The sequence below is a fragment of the Crassostrea angulata genome, chromosome 8 (assembly GCF_025612915.1).
Source record: "Crassostrea angulata isolate pt1a10 chromosome 8, ASM2561291v2, whole genome shotgun sequence".
Lineage (NCBI taxonomy): Eukaryota > Metazoa > Mollusca > Bivalvia > Ostreida > Ostreidae > Magallana > Magallana angulata.
The window spans coordinates 3,980,589-4,004,561 of record NC_069118.1 but is presented as its reverse complement, the minus strand read 5'-3'; the positions used below and the strand labels follow the sequence as shown (position 1 = coordinate 4,004,561).

Below are 23,973 nucleotides of genomic sequence, written 5' to 3'. Positions count from 1 at the left end.
AATATCAATTGCGCTTTCCATGGTTTATTGTTTTACTGGGTTCTTTATGGGCGGGGCATGTTTGAATGTAGCCTTCCGTTTTGTACATCCTACATATAGTTGCAGCACTTGTTGTATCCCCATCCTTTACTACAAATGTGTTTGTTAAAATTAAGAGTGCAACCATTATCTGATAAGGAATTTTTCTTTTAATGATACTTTGTTAGGATTGTAAGGGGTGACAGCTTCCGGTCTAATATACAGCGACCGAGGGCTTCAGATTACCTCCCCCTAGATTTAAGACTAACTGCACATTAGCACTTGCTGACCTTAGATAAACAGTTATTGAGGGGAAACATGACCTTTGTATTCTAATTAGAGATCCTGTTTATAAAATGTCAGTATTGAAAGATGTTTTATGTGTTTAAATGTATTTTATTTGCTAAAAATGTAGCGAAAATCAAAATAACGGAGTCTTGCAGGTAGTATGTAAATATGCCTCCTTGATACATGTCCAAGTTTAAAAAAAAGTATTGATATTGAAACCATAGTCCCCTGGTATTTCACTATTTCTAAATCGTCTTCAATCTTATGGAGCTTTTGTAGTTTTGACCCTTAACAAATGATAACTTATACTTTTCGAAAAAAAAATATATTCAAAATGTAAATGTTAAATTCCGACGGCATAGTTTATTCTTTATAGTACCGCTCTTCAAGATTTTATCAAGTTTACTCCATAATAGTCGTGGGTAGCCTTCAGGCAGTTTCAACTTAATTTTAGGATGTTCGCTCAAAGTTAAAGGTAGCAAGGGACAGTTTCAAATAAAATACCCCTCAATATTATAGTAAAAATGAGTCTAGCAGTATTTGAAGGCTTGCTTGTATGTGAAGCAGGCAGATATTTTTCATTTGTATCTTTTTGTATTACTGTATTCAGTTATTGCTTCTTGATTCTATTAATTAATGCATCCACTATTAACCAATTATTGTAATGATTATTTTTATACAATAATACATAGTATATGTAAATAATTTGTTTTGCATAAGTAGTTTTAGATTAGGTTGGATTAGTGTGTTTATTTTTGATTTCCAATTTTTAGATACTTCGAATTACTTTAGGTCGGCACATATAGAGACAGTGTCTTTTGCGTTTCAGAGAACGACTGTTTGGGGTTAAACTTAAACAGGTACGGATAGATTGAGTGTGTGGACACCCCTGCTCTATCTAATCTTCGTGTGATCTAACCTACGATACAGAGTGTGCGGTAATCCCTGCTTTGAATCATTAATACAAGTGTGCGGTCATCCCATCTTGTATTAGTGGTGGTTGCGGCGGAGCATTAGTGTGTGGTCATCCCTGCTGGTGTTCTGGCCTTTCTAGCGCAAGTGTGCGGCACTCCCTGTTAACGTTAGGTTGCGTTGTTGGCGCAAGTGTGCAGTCATCCCTGCATGCGTTAACGTTGGTACCTGTTGAGTTGCGCAGGTGTGCGGTCATCCCTGCCTGCGTAACGTCGAGTCCCTATATATGTGTGTAGGAGCGGTGTGCACTTGTAAATATTGGCAGCAATCAAGGCTATCCGATTCTATCTCGGGTACGGGCTCGCGGGGATCAGAGGCAGTGACCCCCTTGCACGTTACATATGTAATATAAAAAGAAGTGAATTGATTATAGGAAATACTTTTATGGAAGTAGGAAGTCATTCCTGGATTTTGTTATAAAGCATGTAGGTCCCATAGTGTTATATGGGGTGCCTAGGAGTCATATGAAAAAGCGGGTGTTGAAAGGTGTGCCAACTTTTGATATAAGAAGAAAGTAGTACAGACGGTTATTGAAATTGTGTCAAAATGACATAGATGGGAGGAGGGCCCCACAGACTAGCAGGAAAGGAACATGTTAAACTACATATTGCACCCTAACTCGGGGGTCATCTCTCTGCAGAGAGAGTTGTAGGGTGGGGTCTAAATGGGGCAACAAGTATTAAAATGTTCACTGTACAAGGGGGGTCCAATAGACATTTAATCTGACTAGAAAAAGATATGAGTTGTATTTTAGGTGAATTTCTCCCCTTCATGTCATTTCTCAAGTCCAGTAGTAGTTATAAGTCAATTTTCCCAGTTGCAAACTATGAATTTCCCGCAACGCAGCGGTAAAGGGTGGTATCCCCACTGCACGATTTCGCGCATCCCCCCAAAAAAACCCACAACTTCCCTTGCCACCTAAAGTAATACGATTGCCTTTTTAAAATGAAGTAGTATTTTTATAGAGCAATATGGCGTTTTAATACATATATCTAATAAAAACAAACTAGGCTTAGACCCTTGCGTGCACGGGTTGACATTATATATGATATCAGACATTTACGAAATAGATATATCGACACACGGTTTTGTTGACATTTAGATAACCAAGCTTTAAGTCTACAATATTGCTATTAATTTAACTACACCCTACTAGGTTAGAATAATCCAATTGTGTCTCGGAACAGGTCTTCACCACAGTTAAAATTCCTCCCATATACCCGTAATTTATACAGCAGAAAATTGCAGAACGCTCCAAAACGATTTTGGAGAAAGTCAATGAAGTTGCATTGAAAGAAGTAAAGTCAAATTATTCATAAGAAACCATTTTAAGGCTGTAAACACCTTTCATCTAAAAATTTAATTCATATTTTTGAAGAATTTAACACCTTTTCACTAACGTTTTTACTCGCTACACATTTACACATCATGTTGACATTCGGAACTCTCGGGATTAACACAGTAAATGCACTGTGTTAGAGTTGCCTCCCGGATTTTCGTTGATGAACAGAATATATAGCAAATTTCCAATGAAAATTTACACGTATTTGTATTATCGTTTATCCTTGCAAATGTAATATTGTGGAAACATAAACTAAAGAGCCTATCATGATTTCTATTAGTGTGAATGTAATGCGCATGCGCAAGATTTTAAAATCCAAAAAATTCAGATGATATCCGGAATTTTTGAGGAATTTTCGTTGATTGATTGAGAAAAAAAAAACAAATTGGTAATCTTCAAGTACCAATGATGTTTAAAATATATAAAACAAACGACAGTACTTTTTCTAGGTATTAAAGCCCAAACAATCGAGTCTATTATTTTAATATAGTAGTATAGATGTTTGTCTCCGTCCTATGAAAACCTTGCTTTTACATGCAATGTAAACAATATGGCATTCATAGATCAAAATTTTGAATTTATGATAAATTAAGAAATATTATGAGGCCGATGGTTGTTTTCCATTTAGATAATTGATTAGGCTGTGCCTTTCGCTTAGTACATGTTTGTTTACGTCATTGTGTAAGTTCCGCGTGCGATGTTATATAACCGATGCACAGGTAAATAAGGTAAATAAGTTTTCCCGCTCTAACTTTCGGTTTAATGTATTAATTAGACATTTTGAGTATTGCATTTGCTGAAAACCTTATTGTTTTCTCAAAATTCGTTTTATTTAATTAAATTCCTAAATGTGGATAGTATGAAATATAATAGGATAGAGCTGGTTTGCAGGATTTGATGCAGGATACAGGATACATAATAGAGGATAGGATAGGATTGTTTTTGTCAACTTTTACGATCATAGCAGCACTGTAAGGTCTTAATGAACTTTATAGACGTGTATTTGTGTTTTAATAAATGAAAAAAATTACAATAACAAACTGTCAACCATCTCAAAAATCCATAAAACGAAATTAAAATTCAAAGCAGCGCGACACGGACCTTTAAAAAAGATAGAGGTAGGATCAGGTGCCATAGAGGAGTGAGTATCCTCTGCTGACCAGTCACATCCACCGTGTGCTCTTTGTCGTAATCGGGGGAAAAAAAGGAAAATTCCGTAGACAATTAGGTCATTAATTATGGTCTAACAATTAGTATGAAAAACGCCAGTCAGCATGCGACCCAGTGGAAGATTGTATTTGCTGACAAGGTAGCTGTATCAACCATAGAAATTACTAAAAGATGACTTCAAACGAGACTGTTGATAGTCCTGTTTTATCAACCTGTTTGGCAGTAGCTTGTCTCGCCTTAGAAACTGTTCATCCGAAGAGCATGCCTTTGTGTATCGAATTAATTGAGAGACAAAACCACCACATGCAGGTGATGAAGGTATATTGCTACATAAGTAAGGAAAGTTGACTATAGAAAAACTGAAGTCATCGCTTTATCATTAATTTTGTTGTTAGGTTACTATCAATGTCCATTTCCAGTAAAATATCCAAATATGAAAAAGATGACGCAGACTCAGTGGTATCTATTATTACAAGTTCACTGGAATATATAGAGTCGACGTAAGTATGGAAATAACAATTGTTAATTAATAATACGTCGTCAATATACCTGAATGTTGAGTTGAAGGCAACAGCAAGTGATTTAATGTTTTTTCATGTACAAGTTTGTGAACAAATTTTAATTTAAATTTGAATAAATTTTACACGTGAATGCATAATAGAAATTAGCATAGGAATAGCAGTGTAAGGACTGAACTTTTGGAACACTGAAACATAGCAACCGCTAGTGTAACTTTCAAAATCAAAGATTACATTTAAATGTGATGGATGGTACTAATGAATGGTTATGTACAAACTTAAATGTCAAATAAGAGGATAATGGCAATTAGGTAGCAATTTCCTTTTTTCGGATTGTGAGTTTTGGCCATCAATATGTATGAAATCTGTTAAGACGTGATTAATACTAATAACTAATGATCGTAATGGTGAAAATACCCGGTTAAAATACTTTTGTCAAATCGGAAAAACAACTCTTAAATATATTCAGAAAATACAAAAATGAATTTAACAAAGTCCTGAATTAAATATACTTTTATACTTTTGCTGAGACCAAGATTTTAAAGTTACATATATCTCATTGTTATAATAATAGCATTTTAGAAGAAAAGTGTTTAAGGGCAGTGGCAACGAAGTGCTCCGGATTTAAAAAATCCGCACCTGCATTTTCTCTTTTATACAATGAATTAGAGTTACCCCTCTTGAATTGTTTTCCAACTGGGAGTAATCTTCCGTAATATGAGCTCTTTTTGAATATTATGGTAAAAAAGCAGTGTTTCCGAGGTAAACAAAATATGTCATCACTGTCATGTATAAAGATGAAGCGATATTTATATATCGCTTTGCGTCAACAAGCAGGTTACATGGGCCTCAGAAAAGAGAGGAGCAAATTCTTTATGGCAAACATTGTGAGAAAGATTTTAAATGACCTTTCGTTTTTTTATTTACTATTGACAGACGACCGAGGAAAGGGGGGGGGGGGGGGTCAGACCTACCGCAACATCTTTAAGATATTGACGAGCGAAATAAAAAAAAAAGAAGTGAACCAATCATTTATTAGCTTCGATACTCTTTAACAAAAGACAGTAGACTGAGAGTCTAGATTCATTTATTTTCATACCTATTGTTTTGATATTATCTGATTATAGTACAGTACACACATATACATGTATATGCATGAAATATTATATACACATAAACTATTCATAGCTGCTTTATTTTGTGGACAATGAGATTATTTCTAAATTAAACTGACCTCATTGCTAAGTCAGAATTTTCAATGACTCACATTTTAATTATTGATTTGTAAAAGAGACATATCTGACAATAAATAACGAGTTACTTTTGCTCTCTTAGAGCACGCCTATAGGCTAACTAGGAATTCAAAAATATTAGAACCTTCTTCTTTCTTGATACCTCAAAGATAAGTACCGGTATAGATAATTGTTAATGATCTTTATTATTTACTGTGTGTGTGTACGGTGACAAAATCAAGGACGGTAACTCTTGAATAGGAAAGAGCAAATTGAGGTTCACACTTTTCTGAAAATATTCGCCCTATTACCCCTATATTTCATTATCAGTAAGATATCATATAAAATCGATTTACAATAATATGTATCATTTAATTTATAATCACATATCTCACTCATAAAAAAACTGCTCCTTTCAAATATCAATTATTGCGATTTGTTCCTTGAATTACATTGAAATCAATGTTGAATGCGAAATTAATAATTTTGGAAAAATTTTCTTAATAAGGATGGAAAGAGGGGTCTCTAGTGTCTGTTGGTGTCTATATAGACTCATATAAATTCATTTAAGAATTTATGAAAAATTTTGTCCAGAAACCAGAACGTTGCCAACGCCCTTAAGGGTCTCCTATTTAGTAATTTATTCAGCTTATTCATGCAATCCAGGCGGAATGGAAAATTACTATATTAAAGTTATGGATAGAGACAAATTATTTCTAAATGTTATGGTTTGTTCACTGTACCATTGAACTGTTTTAATTACATGCCAATGTTGAAAGCAGGATATTTGATAAGAGACGTGTGATTTTAATTCTAGTGAAGTTATTTAGATTATTCATTTCATCGGAGCGTGTTAACTTTGGCCTGCACACCCAAATAGTCACTTTGATCTTTTGTTCGCATCGGAAGACGTGAAGAATGTTAAATACTCGCAAATCATAAAAATCCTAATCCGTGCTTGTGGGGGCGGGGGGAGGGGAGGGGTGTATACTTATAACTTTTTTTAACTTTAAATTTTTTACATACTCCAAAAAAAGTAAAAAAAAAAAAAGGGGGGGGGTGCAACCCCATTATAATTCAATATACTATATGTTTGCTGCTATGTCCCTGCTTCAATTATGTTTCCACCAATTAACAGTTCAGACTCAACACACACAAATAGATAAAAAAAAATAATGTTAGACTAAAACTCAATTATTTTTCGTTAATATTTTCCCCTGTAAATCAGAACTAAGTCACTTTCACTTTTCTTTTCATCGATTAATTTTAAGCTTTCTGACAAAATCAAACATGTTCACCAAATCCTTTAAACTAAGGTAAATTTATCTGTGGTAAGATTATGTTACTTTAAATGAATTGTTTAAAATTGTATAATGCAAAATTAAAGGATCTACAAAAAGCAATAAAATTTTAAAATAAATAGCCATACAAAGAAGAATCACTTTATATTAGATCGACTTATTTCAATAAAAGGACGTTGAAATTAAGCGTGGTAATGGAGTAAACGTCAATAGCTACTCCTGCGGCCACGACAATTGTTATTGCATCTATTTATTAAAATTTTAAAAGAACGCTTCACACAGTAAGTCATCAATAATAAATAAATATGGTAGGGTTCTCTTTAATGTATTACTGCGTTATTTAAAAATCATACCCTTTACTTCATTCTTCCGTAGTTAACATTCCTTTTACATCAATATTTAAAATTTAAACATACCTTATAACACCTTTCAAAAGAAAAAAAGATGTAAATCAACTGAAAATATTTCACGCACACTGTTATTTGAACTACTAATAAAGATTCATCATCAAATGACAAAAAACAAAAACCACCATTTAAATTGTAAACACCAATAATGTTCTATGGATGTTGCATTAAAGCATATAAATGAAGGACACAGTTTATAAAATAAAATTTGTACCTGCTTTTACATAGGAATAACGTGAATTTTACGGCGAACCGTACGCGCATAATTTTCGCGCATGTAACAATTTTTAATGTTACCCGTTGCTAAGTGCGTTGCTAACGCTGAGGGTAATAGAACGGATTGTGAACTGCGTCTAAACCAATCAGATTTCAGTATTTAACATAAAAGTATAACAATATGGTGTATATATATATATATATATATATATATATATATATATATATATATATATATATATATATATATATATATATATATATATATATATATGAATTTGATTTTTTCACATCTTTAAGATACTGGTAAATCTGACTACACTGTTAATTTCAATTAACCACACTAATTAAAGATCAACATCCACATCATCAAGCACCCACATGCATGATGCTTCGAGGACTTTTTATTGATATATTGTGTGTATCATAAGAATTGTAAGTGTACCTTTTAATTGATTGTAAAGGTATTATCAATTCATTAAAAAAACTCATTTAAAAGGAGCCATTTTTGATCATTTAATTCATAATGACACACACTGAAAATGTGCTTACTAGCTTCAAGTGCATTTCAAACAAAAAAACCATACAACAATTATAACTTTTTAATACGGGTTCACCAAAAAATAATGTTACACAATGCATCGCAATTCTCATGAGTGCAGTATTAAATGAAATCAAACCATATAATACCCAAAAAGAGAAATGATTTATCAAATGAAAAAGGTTTTTTTTTTTTTACGAACGTGTAAATAAAACATTATGGCAAAATTTTGTAAAGAACTAGAGGCTGAATTTATAACAAAATGTCAGGAAACATGCTTGCGACCTCATACTCTAATTAATATGTTGTATTTAGAGATGATACTTAGGTTGCTTTATTTTTTTTGATCTGAATTAAAACACATTATATTAGTTATAACGGTAGCATTACAGTTTATAAAAAAAGGTGCTAATTTTTGTCGTTTAACGTTCAGGTTTTTATTATTTTATCGCATCTATGACATTACCTTTGGATCAAACCTCGTATTAAGCTTTGATTTCGTTCTACCTTTTTACTTTAAAGGGAGTAAATCGTTCAACATAAATTTTGAACTTTGTAAATTTGATATTATGTAAAAAAAATTCCAAATACCTAAGTACTGGCCTTTAATTTAAAATAAAACAGACACACGAAAAACAAAAATCCAGTACAAAACTTTAAATGCTTTAGATAAAGAGAAATAACTTTGGTGAACATTGATCAATCAAGATGACACTCGAGCATAAAGGTAAAGAAAATATAATAATATTTCATTGGTCATATAAATATCAATAATGACAGAAAAACAAATCAATATTAAGAAAAATGTGAACAATAAGAAAGTTGCATGGAAACAATGCAATTAACTTAAAATGTATTAATAAGACTATTCTGCCATAAGTATTAAGGGTTGAATCAGCTCATCATATAGAAAAAAAAAACAGTCTGGAATACTACAGAATATATATAAAAAGTAAGTACATGCGACTAGCATTGTATGTACAGGCCACTAGGATTGTATATACAGGCCACTAGGATTGGCTGTACAGGTCACGTCATGGCGTGATATGGAAATAAATCTGGTACGTAGAATGAATGTCACAATCTTCATATTTGTGATTCTCATCAAATGCAGTCCTAATAAAGAATGCGAAATTCTATATTATTAGAAACGTTTATGCTACTCAGTTATTCTAGTATTTAAAAGACAAATCGTATTTTTTGCAATCAACGTTTTTGAGGATGATCTGTCGTACTTCGTTACGATTCGGCTTTCCATTCGCTAGCAGTGGAAAATCTTTCAAACTTATGATAACATGCGGGACATACATATATCCAAGCAACCGATTTTCTGGCGTGATTTTGAATTCTTTTCGGAGGTAGTCCTGCATAATCTCCATGGAATTCTCACTGTGTGGTCGATATATTATGGCAGCAGTTGGAACCAGGTCTTCAGTTTCCATATCCTTTATCGGCATTACAATGGCTTCTATTACATTGCTCTTTGCTTTTATAGCATTCTCAATCTCAACAGGATATATTTTTCGGCCGAAAACTTGAATCACCTCTTGGCACCGTCCCTCTACAATCAAAGCATTATCATCTGTTACAAAACCACCGTCTTCGTGGCAAAACCATCCGCTTTTCATTACGTTTGCTTTCGTGCAAATGTCGTGATTAAGATATCCAGAAAATTGCTTTATTGAACGTACCCATATTTTGCCTCGCTGACCCACCGGTTGGAGAAATCCGTCCTCATCAGTAATTTTGATCTCTACTCCAGGAACTGGTCGACAGCTAAGGGTTCCGTGCTTTTCCTTGTATTTATCTTCTGCTTTGAACAATCCAGATGCAATGTAACCCAATTCTGTTGAAGCATAATCGACCTGATATTCATCACACACTTTACCAATACTCTCCAATACTGATGAAGACACAATTGTGCCACCCGTAAGAATTCTTGGTACTTTCAATGGCAATTTCTTTTTAATTATGAAATCGAGCATGGATGGAACAAAAAAGGCTTGAGTAGGTTTTTCTCTTGCTATAATCTCGCAAGAAATCAAAGCTGCATCCGCCGTTGAAATTGAATGAAATGCATTTGTCATGGTCACTCGAGTTCCACCAGTACTGATTTCCCAATATGGATATCCCGCACTCCAAAAGAAAGGCGTGGTGTTATATAGCATCTCTTTTTTGTTATTTGTTGGGTATATTTTGAAAGAGTGGTATGCTAGCACAACCATGGCATGATGTGAATGCGGAATTGCTTTTGGCAGACCTGTTGTACCCGAGGACAGTTGAATAATTGATATATCCTCTGGATCAATTCTGGGAAGAACTGCCTTATACTCACGGGAGCACAAATCTTGAACATTTTTTAGTGATGGGAAAGCCTCATGTTGGCTAAACAATACAATTTGTAGTAATTCATAAACTTCTGCGGGATCATTTTTTGCAGAGGTTAAATTCTTGTGAAGTATGTTTTTGATAAGTTGACATCTCTGCCCGCTGTTTCCAGGATCAATGATAAGTAGCTTTATATTCCCGATTGCATCGAACAATTCTACCATGGTTTCTTCTTTTTGTTGGTATGGCAAACACAGCGAGCAACCGCCCGCCATCTGCACTCCTAAATCAGCAATTAACCATTCTGGAACATTTCTACCATTGAGCCCAATGATGTCACCTCTTTTAACCCCCATCTGGACCAGGGTTTTTGCAAACTTCGTTGCTTTTTTATATAAGTCCCCGAAAGTAAGTATAGACCTTGCTCTATCATCGTCAATGAAAATACACACTACCTCATCTGGAGATTTCTGTGCCTTTTGTTTCAGTAAATTCGGGAAAGTAGTGTATGGGATATCCAAAACAGTATCACAATATAAGTAGCTATCCGACATTTCTTCAATCGACGACAAGAGATCTTTATGAGACGAAACAGTCTTAGAGCACGACTTTATTAAGAACAACTGAACCCTATAAAAACGTATCTTTAAAAAAAACATGTATGGCAACTCATTGATGTCATTGGTGGAAGAATATCCATGATCATGCATACGCCTGTTGACTATAGAAATCTTAGTTTACGATATTTAGAATCGTTTCAAAGATAGCTGAACATGTTATCCTTCATTAGAGAACGTCGCTGTCTGTAGCATTGCAAATAATTTGTGACGTGCAAAAACCTTCCTTATTTCTATTATGACGTCATGTCCAAATACGCGTCTAATAGTAACAACAACGTAAACGCTGTATTCCATCCGCCATGTGCTTTGTTTCCCGTTCAAATCACGATGATAAAGTTGAAAAGTTAAAAAGAATATCAGTTTAGCTGTCAGAGTTTTGCAGCATGGATGAATTTACCAAATTTTTTGAAATACATATCTTAAATATATCTTTAAGAAGATTTTAAAGGAGAAACATGTTGTTCTTCCATACTGTCATGTTGATGCCAGTATATGAATGGATTTTATTTATTCAGTATATTGGGCAATCTCTTTCATCTCTTTTTTGTCAATAACTGAAAGTGTTCATTATTGTCCCTTAGGTTCCCTACGTTTACATCCAAATGAGCAACTGATAAAAATATTTTATGCTTCCAGTTAATCATATAAAATAAAGCTAACACGTTAGTTTGTTCAAGAAAAATATCTGAGTAAAAAGTTTTAAACGTTTCTTTCACGTTTGTGTGGTATTACTATAAGGTCTTATTCTGTTCCGAATAAAAACATCAAACATGGTCAAAGTTCTAGGCTTAAGTCACCAAAAGTTCACTTTTAAAGTAATGAGATTCCCTTTTAAAAATATAAATAGAATGATTGATGAGCAATGTGGCGTATTACGAAGCAATCATTTTTACGACTCAGTTAGTAAAGCAATGTACTGAAATGATCCTCGTTTCTGTTGTATAGATAATGTTAACCCTACCAATATACTTATTGCTGCCTGTTTAGAGCAGTGTTGGTAAAAAGTAGGACAGTAACCTCTCAAGTAGTAGTTTAACGGGATAAGTTTTTTGGGGTTTTAACAAACTTCATGTATATGTATCTTTCTTTCGACACATGAATGCATTGTAGGATTAGGATAGGGATAGTAGTATACGGACTAAACCACCGCTACCGCTTATTTAGGTTTTTGTTTCAAAATTTACTTTTAAATGTGATGGATAGGTTATGTATAAATGTAAATGCAAAATAAAAGTATAAAGGCATTTGGTAGGCAATTTCGCCTTCTTGGATTGTGATTTTTGGCCACCATCTGTTTTGAATCTGCTAAGGAAGGAGTCTTTCCTTGTTTTCGACTTGTCAAACGTAAATTTGAGTGTTCATTAAATCAAGATGTAAGGAAATTAAAATAGTATATTTTTCTTTCTTTTTTTACTATCATACAACTTGTCATAGAAAAAGTAATCGATGTTAAGAATCTAACAAGGACTATATTTTTTGGCGTAATAATGGCGTAGGAAAATATCTCATGTTTCGCAATTCAGAATTGCTGAAAATTAATTAGTCTGTTTTACATGTAGCGTTTAAAAAACAATAAAAAAATATGTTGGATTTTTTTTACTAATGTGAACTAATGATATGATACTTGGGTCTCAAAATACGTTTTAAAAAAATGATTTGCCTATCAAATTACATTTTTATAAGCCTTTAAAGCGTTCATTCTATACATGCTTTTTGTGAAAGAATCGCTGAAATAAGTTTTTCTCTCTTTTTAAATGGTCAATTTATTAGCTTTTTTGTCAATTTATATCGTTATATAAAGTCTTCATAAAACATAACAATCAGGATTTTTTATTATTGGAAGCATATAAAAATAATCAAAATTTCTTAAAAATTTAAGAAAATTAGAGGAAATGCGCGTGGGCTAAGCAATATCAATTTTAGTGTAAATATTTATTCCAATTTAGTAGTATAAGCTGATAAACATTTCGATATTCTATTATTTCATTGAAGAATAGAATAATCAATTTTTAAACAAATTTCTGCAGAACTACAAAGAGCTACACTTTTTTATCATCCTTTACGCTGAGGAAAAAGGTAGTGACCTTGACCTGACCTTTATGCAAAAAAAAAAGTCAACTTTGATTAAACTGATAGAATCATTTGGTAATATGATCCGTTTGATTGTGTTAAAATGTCATGAATTTCTCATTATAAGAAGTATGTTTGATAATGAGAAGACCCCATCCTTAAGGCATAAATAATACTAATGATTTATGGTTTAAGGGTATTCGTTTTATATGGTTATTTATTCAGCTTATTCATTCTATCCATGCGGAATGGATTTATTTCTATATAAAAGCCATCAATTGTGACGAGGTTTTTTAAAACATTTATGGTTTGTTCACTGTACCATTAAACTGGGTTAATAGCACACAACTGTTGTAAACAGGATATTTGCTATGAAACGCGTTGATGTATCTTAATTCTAGTAAGGTTATTTAACTTATTCATGTCATCGGGGCGGGTTAACTTTCACCTGCGCACCCAAATAGTCACTTTGTTCTTTTTCTTCCCATCAGCTCAGTTGAAGTCGTGATAAATTATAAATATTAATGTTTTCCATTCTATTTCCACCCACTGGCAGGTTAGACTGTTCATTTCACTCATTTTATGATTTAAGGACGACTTGGGTTTTGTTTGCGTAAAAACAACATTGGAAAAATTCTTTTTTTTAACAATGTGTAACAAAAACCAACTCTAGAGTAGCTGCTTTCTTTAAAATTTTCAGGTTCTGCTTGCAGCAAAGTAATTCGTGCTTGTAAAAAAAAAAATCACTGTGCCTTTTTAGTTCAACCAGAAACAACACAAATTGGCCTTGTACTTACAAAACTTGAAAAAATAAGATACTTTACATGTTTAACGCTATTTTCATAAAGTTATTCCTGCAGTTTTTCGACTCAACATACACAAATAAATCGAAAAATTAATCTGAGAACAAAACTCTATTATTTTCCGTTGTTTTTTTCCTGTAAATTTAAACAAACTGGGCCCTTTCACTAATCTTTTCATCGATTACTTTTAAGTTTTGAAACAAAATGAAACATGCAAACATGTTCATCAAAACCTTAAAATTCAGGTAAATTTATCTGAGGTAAGGTTATGCTACTTTAAACAATTTTTAATTTGAGTATTGGAAATCATAAGATCTGAAACCAATAACAGTAAGAATTTAAAATCAATAGCCATACAATGAAGAATCACTCTATATAAGATTTATGAAACTATTTTAGTAAAAGGGGGTTAAAATTAAGCGAGGTAATGGTACCGGTGTAAACGTCTAAAGATACTCCTACGGCCACAACATGTCTCATACCCTTTTTGTCATTAAAACTTTAATTGAACATAATAGGTCCCCAATAATAAAATAAACATGGTTGGGTTCTCTTTAAAGTATTACTGCGTTCTCTAAAAATCATACCATATATTCATTCTACCGTCAAGTTAACATTCGTTTTTCATCAATATATTAAAAAACTAAATATACAATAAAACACCTCTCAAATCAACTGAAAGGATTTCACGCATACTTTTATCTAAACTACCAATAAACAGTTTTCATCAAAAGACGAGAATTAAATTACAAAACCCAACACCACAAGGGTTTCACTTGAATTACAAACACCATAAAGGTTGTATAGATTTTTTGTCAAAGTATATTAATGAAAAACACGCTTTCAAAAATCAAAACCCCTGCCAGTATCGATGAAACCGCATCAACAGTGGAAATTCTTGTAAACTTTAGATCAAATGCAGGACATACATGTTTCCAAGCAACACACTCTCTCTCTTAAGAACCAAATCTCCTGTTTCCAATTCTTTTATCGGCATCACAATAGCTGCAATAACGTTGCTCTTTGCTTTAATAACATTATTAATTTCAACGTGATAGATTTTTCGTTTAAAAACTTAAAACATCTTTTTGCACTGCCCTTCAACATTCAATTCATTGTTTTCCTTCACATAACCACCATCCCTTTGACAAACCATCCGCTTTTTATAAAGTATTCTTCAGATATTAATAGAACTTTTTGATTCAAATATCCAGGATATTTCCTCTATGGGACCGATCCCATATTTTCCCTCGCTGACCCACGGGTTAAATGTATTTGTCGTCATCGTTGATTTTTATTTCTACTCCAGGAACTGGTCGATAGCTTAGAGCCTCATGCTTTACGTCAGACTTATGGTCAATACTGTAAAATTTATAAGCAATAAGTCCCAATTCAGTAGAACCGTAATTAACTTGATATTCATCACACAATTTGCCAATACTTTCCAAAATTAAAAAGTAAACTACCGTACCTCCTGTAAAAATTCTTTGAATCTTTAATGACATGATCCTTTTAATAATGATGTCAAGCATAAATGTTCCTGTGTTACGTTCCTTTTTGCTATTTTTTCACAAGTTCTTAGAGCTGCCTCAGCCATTGAAGTCTAATATAATGCAGTTGTTACTCAGATTCTACCTCTACAACTTACCCCGCACTCCAAAAGAAAGGTCTATCATTGTATAATATCTCTTTATCTTTATTTATTTTGTAAACATTCATTGTGCAATGAGCTACTACAACCAAAGTATGATGTGAATGCGGAATTGCTTTTGGAAGGTTGGTAATACCCCGAAGACAGAAGAATAATTTCCATATCTTCTGGGTCAATTCTCGGAAGATCAACTTCTTTTTCCCGGAAACATAATTTTTGAACATTTTTAAGATAAAGAAAATACTCTCTTAGATTGAATAGTACAAACTGTTGCAATCCTTCGCAGAATCTTCTTTATCAGATGTAATATCGTGTTTAAGTATGTTTTGGATAATACGATATTTCTGTTCCCCCACACCTGAATCAATGATAAGAAATATAACTGTTGCGATTACATCGAGAAGTTCTACTAAAATTTCTTCTTTTAGTTGATACGGCAAACACAGTGAACAGCCACCCGTTATCTGCACATCCAAATCAGCAATAAGCCATTCTGGAACATTTCTCCCAACTGAGCCCGATGATGCCACCTCTCTTTACTCCCATGAACTAGTGTTCTTGCAAACGTTGTTGCCTTGTTGTAAAAATTCCACGAATGTTAGCACAGACCTTTCATTATAATTATCAATGAAAATGCACGCTGTTGTATCGGGGGTCTCATCTGCTTCATTCTGAAATAAATGGGGAAAAGTTGTGAATGGAATACCCAAAACAATGTTGGAACTTAATCAGCTGTAAGTCATTCTTTGTTTGAAGTAATCGCGCTACTTAATGCCAAGCTCTCTTTGTTCTATAACTATACTGAATGCAATGTAAATGTAAAACAACGTTTGTTTGAAATGACATGTGTTGATGTGGCGAACACGGACCTCTTAGAAAAAAAAGAGGAGTAAGCATCCTCTGCCAATCGGTCACACCGGCCATGCACTCAATGTCATATCGGGGAAATTGTCGTAATTTGGAAAATATATCAAGATCGAAAAAAAAACCCAGAAAAATCCGTCGACTGTGGTATTCAAATAATTTTTCAAAGCAGAGCAATCACGGACCTTTGGAAAACCTTATACTTTTATAAATTTTTTGATCAGTTTTGCGTTCGCTGTTTTCTGAAGTGCAATTAAATGTAATCTTTGTAATATTGTAAATAAAATGCTTGTTTTAAACATTTCCTTTAGTCTATACTTCTTAGTTTTGTGACGTGTTCCTCCTTTTGTGGGGTGTTACTTTTCAACCAATTTCATTATGAACGAAAAGTGATTAATATAAAATAGTTTTTCATTAATAAATTTGCTTATAACATCTTTTTTCCTCAGTTAATTTGTTTAACTAAAGGGATGCTCAAGTATTCGGATATATGCAACTGAATCTGTATTCTAAACCACAGCTTGAATAATTACTCTAAAAGTTTATATTATATGAATGATGGCTTCAATTTATGCATCGTTGTAAGCTTGCATGATTGACAAATGTTTGCTGGAATAAGAATTTTTAATGCTTCGAGTTATTAAGAACACGTTTCTACTATAATTAATTTAAATAAATTGCCGTGAAATTGTACATTAAATGGTACATTAACATGTGCCAGTATCTTTACAATGAATTTTTATGTCAGTCATAAAATTAGAATTCTTGGGAATCATTAGAATTTGTGGTGGCAATATTTTAGTGGTATTTTTTGGTAGTTCTACCCCACGAATTTACATTCTCGACAAAATAAATTCTTAATATTGATCTTGAAATTTAATTATAGAATATTTTAGTCCAAACCACGAAAACAAGTCTCTGTAATTCTTGAAACTTCGATAGAAGCACTATTAGTACCAACAGATGTTTTTACTAGAAGCAACTTAAAGCCTCCACGATTTAAATAGCAAGTTCGGATACCTTGGAAGATTTGATACCGCTTAGAGTTCTAAAATCTGCAGGGGGATATTAGCTATGCTTGACAGATTTTGGGTAAAGGTTGCGGAGATTTAAACGTGTCGGAAGTAAATAGGAGAAATCCCAAACTGATTAACAATAAATAAATCCAAAACTAATTAACAATAAATAATGAGGAAACACTCTCATCCGCAAAAAAGAATGGATTTGGTGCAGAGAGAGTTAATATAAAGAGCAATCCTTTCCATTTCTCCTTCTTACGAACACGGGCGTGTTTAGTAGTGGTAAAAAGTGCATTGTGTGGACTCCTGGCGGTACAAGAGAGAGTGAGTATTGTTACAACATCCAGATACAATAACGAAATCAAAGGATGTGTTAACGACACTATTCCAAAACAATCTCAACATTTAAATTAGTTTTAAAATACAGCCACACCTTCCATCCAGTATCCGTGCTCGATCTACTATTATAATAAATATTGCACAAGACCTGAAAGTTCGAGAGGTAATTTAAGGATGTGCTGTTAATCTTCCTTGGACTACTTTGTATCATTTTCACGCGTTTAGGTACAATGTTTACACCAGACTGCGTAAATATGATAAACAAAATATTAACAACTTTTTGTCTAACTATCTGTAAATAAAACTATTATCACCTTTCATTCAAAAGTGTTTTTTTAAGCAGTCTTTAATTGTACACATATCTTCAGTTTATATAAACTTGTGTTTATAAGATAATAACATACTAGTAGTTTTTTTGGTAAAATTACTTGTTTATCAATCACTGAATTCTCAATTAAAAAGAAACCTTACACACAATCACATTTGAAGTATGAGGTACTCTATGAAACAATATGTGTATCGTTTCAAAATCAGACTATATACATACTAATTAAAACTATATATGAATATTGAAAATGTCAATTCTAAGGATATTTCTATGAATAAAGTAAATCATATTTAAAACTTTCCAAACACAAAGCTTTGGCGTACACAACATATAATAGGAAAATTGACACTTCTGACACACAATTCATTACGTTTAAGATCTCATAGGTGTGTTTAGATTATGTAATCAGGAAATATGAACAAAAACATCGTAAATATTGAACATGTGCTGATAATAACGAATTCAATTGGATTATTCATGTTATTGGAACAACTAATGACATCCATATCTGTCAGAATGAGATATAATCATTCACATCTACAACCTAGCTTCCCAACAAATAAATGATGCCTCTTGCTCGGTTTTGATTTCATATATGATATTTTGTAATTGTCATGAAGAAGTTAATAGTAACAAGGTCACAAAAATATGCACATGACAGTTATGTGAAATTTCGTGTCAATTGCAAGCATTGGGTTTAGGAAAAAGGAACCAGAAACCTTAAAAATTAATATCCAAGGTGATAAACCGATGTTTGCTGACTTTTTGGCTGGTGTGCATTAAACTCTATCTCTGTTTCCCCAAAACGCATTTTGACAATTATGGATTCTTTGAGAATAAATTTATGACCCGGGGAAAGAATATATCCAATACAAAAACACCCATTGTCGTCAACATGTTCAACGTTTTTCGAAGAACTCGCATACAATTTAAAATTCCCCTTCCTTCCGTAGCTATGCAAGATATAACTTTTTTCTTTTTGATATTCCCCAACATTTACCATTTCATCAACCTCTAAAAGTTTACTGAAAATTTTGTCGCAGCGAAATTCTCCATTTTTCTCATACTTATATTTTTCGTCATGTTTACTCGGGTCAAATATTTCAAAGACCTCAATACCATAAGTGTATTTGCTACGTCTCTGTCTGATGAGAGAAGGATCATGACCAAATATTACAGCTCCGTGAAGAACAGAATTTGCCGCTTCATGGGGTATTATAAGGCGCATCCCCGGAAAGGCTGATTCAATAACCTCAGTAAGCACTAGTGACCCTGCATATCCGCCGACAAGAATAATGGTCGAGATATCTCTTCCGTTTGTTTGTTGAAAAATATTTTTTAAATGCTCAATAATTTTTGTTATGGATTCTGCAAACAATTGCTTTGCATCTTTTGAACTCATTCGCACGTGTTCTCCATTGAATGAGATGTCAATTTTTTTCTCTCTTTTCATTAAAACGCTTTCCTCAAACTTTAACTTTTTGCCGGGATGAGCTTTCTTGTAGGCTTCTCTGATATGATAAGGGAGTCTCACTCTAACCTTTATGCCGGATTCGGGATTGATTTTGGGCTTGACCTTTTCAAACTCTCTGGAGGCTTTAAAGAATGCTTCTGGTGTCTTAAGGTTGATTAATGTTGTGGCAGTCTCACCAATGAACTTTTTTAGAAAGACCAGGTATTCTTCATCTACCGTTGTGCTTCCCCAGTTCCCCCCAGTTGCCTTAATGAGTTCGCCGACGTGACCATCTTCTCTCACCTCGTGCGCTGTTATATCTACTGTTCCACCTAACAAGTAATCAAAATTGAATCTGTATCAATCTATGCACTTAGTTATTTTTGTGAAAGAGAGTTTGTTTTTATTTTTTCCCATCAAAGTTTTGTAAATGCATTCTAACCTCCCGCATCTACGACGATGTATTTTGACCCAGAGGAAAATGTTTTAAACACATCGCCTTCTTGTCCATATACTCCTCTACAGGTAGATGTTTAACAAATGTAGCTGCCGATTCGGGTTCCAACACTATTGTCAACATTTTAGAATCTATTCCTGTCTGATAGTATGAAAATCTAATTTTAAATAACACATTGTATGGAATTATCATGCTGATGTATAATGATGCAATAAATTTATAAAATGCCCTTTAAATCGATTTAACTTTAATAGTAATGTTTCCCATAAGCTGTTTACTTTTCATTAGAAAATGATAAAGTGTGAGGCAAATATCGAATATATCTGTCAAATATGTCATAGAACAGACGAATACCTCCAGCGCCGCTTTTCTCATGAATGCTTTTGCTGGATCTGACCATATCGCAGGTACAGTGACGATCCACTTAATGTCTGTCAGTTCTATGCCAATTAGTTGTTTACTGACACAATCAATAACCGACTGCTTTAGATATCTGAGGGATTCGGTAAACACAACCATAGCAGGCAATGACTTTCCAGTCTCGTCTTCAATTAAAACTTCCTGATCCCCTGACTGAATAAAGAAAGTAAATGCGTTGCTTATTCTGTTACAAATTAGAATTATCAGCATCTTTGAACAAAATCCTTTACCTGTAATTCATAAAGAGCTATTTTGAATCGTCGGAAAAAGTACCAGTCTTTGGCTCTCTCATCGGTATTGTCATCGTCAAGCAACAAATCCAAGTATTTGGCCTCGGCATCAAAACCAAATTCGCTGAATTCTTTTTCTTTTGTGAACAGAATGCACGTAGAGGTCTTGTTATAAATCATTGAACTTGAAGGATCTACCCATGATTTCATTGTAACTTTCAAAGGGTCAATCTGAAAGGCATGCCTGCTAGAATAGGCGTATCCGGAAAACGTTGTTCCAAAATCTATCGCTGCCACAATCAGGTAGTTTTCTTCAATTTTGGACGGAATATTTTCATCTGTAATAGACTTCTGTTATGATCATATCATCAATATACATGTGGTGCGTTTATAATATTAAGTGTCTTTGATCCTAATAAGCATTTTTACCATATATTTAGGTGTTAAATCTCTTTATTACTGTTTGATATAATTTACTTCATAAAAATATACATATATAAACAAAGTTTACTATTATTTCACATTAATTAAACGGGCTTTCTTTGTTATTGCTTTTATGCAGGATTGAGCTTCATTTGCCAATAAATAATTTATCACCAACTTGTTTCTATTAATATATAACAATTTAAACCAATTTTTATTATTTGTTATTAAAATCAAAAGAAAGGCAAACCAAAAATTTTACTCTACAAGAAAGCAACCTTCATATTCAAAAGAAACTAGATAGAAAGCATTTTGCAGTTTATATTTACATTTACGTATCTCGATGTTTGAAATCTTTTTGCACTTTAAACATGTTAAATGAAACAAAAGTAAAAGTAGTACAAATATACATGTGTGTGAGCTAACAATTTCTCTACATAGTTGGCATTTACCTTTTCGTTCGTATATAGTGGTTTCTTTGATATTGGAGTCTGGCGTCATCCATGATCCCCGTGTTTTACCATCGATCGGTTAAAATATTAGACAACGAAAGGTAAAGCTTGATTAAACAAAATCAACATTTGTGGATCATAAATATAATAGAACGTTATACACACAAATTACTTGCATTTGGAAATTGTAGCTACAGGAATCCAGGGGTACTTTTGCTTTTACAATAATCAAATAACCTTGCGAAACGACATCAATAAAAATACGTGTTGTTTACTTGTTTAGTTACTAGGAAGTTATATTCAAACCAAAACTTGTTTTATTTTTCAACAGTGCGCAGATACCATAAACAGTATGTTAATTGCACAATGTATATTCACTTACCTTTTTTCGATACTTTAATGTGTAACTGTTGTTTTCTCTTATAGAAATCATAGAAATAATTTAACAGAGTCAGCATCAATCGTTTATTTGTTCTGAAACAGGAGAATTTATTAAGAAAGATACCAATGAAGTTTCAAATTCTGTTACTTAATGATTGTGCTGTTGGTGAGCGCTTTTGAATAAAAAAAAATGGTCCTTAAATTACAGAATGAAATAAATTTCCTGGGTTGAAAACTCATTCTGCACTTTAGCTAATGGAAATCATAATTAGCAAAAATTAGTCCGTCTGTTGTGTCCACATTCTACCTAGTCAAGTGACAATTTAATTTTGTGATTACTTGTTCACAAAGAAATACGTTTGTGTTATCATAGACAAAGACAATGGATAGTGTAAACCTAAATAACCTTTTTTAAAAAGCTTAACCATTGTTGCATGATAAGTTTAAAAAGACAACAAATCTTTGCATGGTTTTGCAGGACATCATTATTCAGATCTTCTAGTATGTAATGACTACTAATCACCACACGAACAATTTTCAAAGTATACGTAGGAATTCATTTTGTAATTTATTGTCCAATACAATATAGACCCACCCCGAAATTAACGAATTTTGTATGGCATTCGTTAAATGTATAACAGCAAGTGCGAATACTGTCGTTCCCAGGTCTAAATTTAACCCCCACTGTAAGCCCTACTGGACAGGGGAGGTCAAGGAAGCTCATGCCCAAGAACGGAGAATGAGGGGCATTTGGGTTAGGGAAGGGAGACCCCGCGGGATGCATCACACATCGTACTTTAACTATAAGCGTGCTAAAAGTCGTTTTCGTAAATGCCAGTCACTAGCATTGGAGCAGTATATCAATATACCGACATAGATAACGCAGCCGGCTGAGACACTCGACTGTTTTGGAAACTGATTAGCAAACAACGACCCCGCAAAAGCAGGGTGTATCCGGAAGTTCGGTACGGTGGTATAACTGAAAATACCCCCCAAAGTGTGTCCGATTTATTTGGAACGTACTTTGAAAATGTATATACCCCTTAAAACAATAGTATCCATGACGAAGAAAATTTTCTGAACATAAATAAATTATATGATGACGTTAAATCTTATAACCAATGTGACAAACGTCTCGAATACGACGTTTCCGTATCGGAAGTAGACCAAGCCGTTAAAACCCTTAAACTGCGTAAAGCGCCGGGAATTGATGGTATTCAAGCAGAGCATCTAAAATACGGGGGCAATAAAGTAATCTTTTACTTATGCAAAATGGGATTATCAAATGCGGGGCGATACCCAGTGAGTGGAAAAAAGGTATTGTTGTCCCAATATATAAAGGAGACAATAAAACAAAAAACTCCCCAGATAGCTACCGACCAGTATCATTGTTGTCGTGTCTGTTAAAGGTTTTTGAAAAAATACTGCACAATAGAATTTCGGACGAAGTAACTAGCAAAATTAGGTCCCCAAACCCCCAGCAGCAAGGGTTTCAGAAGGATTTGAGTTGCATTACCGCAGGTTTTAATTTACAAGAGACTATATGTCATTACAATGGCCACGGTAGTTCTGTATATGTGGCATTTTTAGATTGTAAAAAAGCTTATGACACAGTTTGGAGAAAAGCGCTCATGTGTAAACTTCACAAATTGGGATTAAAGGGCAAGATCTGGAAAATAATAGACGATTGTCATATCAATAATGAAAGCACAGTAGCTGTGAATGGCACAATTTCTGAATGGTTTAAAATTAGACAAGGTGTTCGTCAAGGAGGTGTATTGTCTGGATTTTTATATTGTGTGTTTATCAATGATTTATTGAATTGTTTAGAAAATGTCAGCAGTAACTTTGGTGTGTACAATGTAAAATCAACAAACCCAGCATTAGCCGACGATATTGCATGTTTAAGTTTAAGTCCGACGGGCTTACAAAAGATGCTAAACGTTGCATATAGATATTCATGTTTATGGCGCTTTTCCTTTAATGCGCAAAAATCTAGCGTCGTTAGGTTTGGTAAGGGAAGGCCCCCAACGCAGCATGCCTGGAAATTAGGAGAGGGGGACATCTCAATTAACGATAGCTACAAGCATTAAGTATTATCCCACACTCTCAATTCAAGTCAGCTGGTGA

At 33.5% G+C, this 23,973-nt stretch overlaps 1 protein-coding gene and 2 pseudogenes across 1 annotated transcript; all 3 read right to left on the bottom strand.

Moving 5' to 3' along the window:
• Window positions 1–9,404: 9,404 nt before the first annotated feature.
• Window positions 9,405–10,936, bottom strand: LOC128159997 (medium-chain acyl-CoA ligase ACSF2, mitochondrial-like). The gene is made up of 2 exons (XM_052823236.1): window positions 9,697–10,936; window positions 9,405–9,566 (listed from the first exon to the last, which is right to left on the bottom strand). The coding sequence occupies exons 1-2, from the start codon at window positions 10,885–10,887 to the stop codon at window positions 9,546–9,548; spliced, it is 1,212 nt and encodes a 403-aa protein (XP_052679196.1). The 5' UTR covers window positions 10,888–10,936; the 3' UTR covers window positions 9,405–9,545.
• A 3,740-nt stretch (window positions 10,937–14,676) lies between these two features.
• On the bottom strand, window positions 14,677–16,023 carry LOC128159181 (long-chain-fatty-acid--CoA ligase-like; annotated as a pseudogene).
• A 1,996-nt stretch (window positions 16,024–18,019) lies between these two features.
• On the bottom strand, window positions 18,020–21,812 carry LOC128160004 (heat shock 70 kDa protein 12A-like; annotated as a pseudogene).
• Between the last annotated feature and the right edge of the window lie 2,161 nt (window positions 21,813–23,973).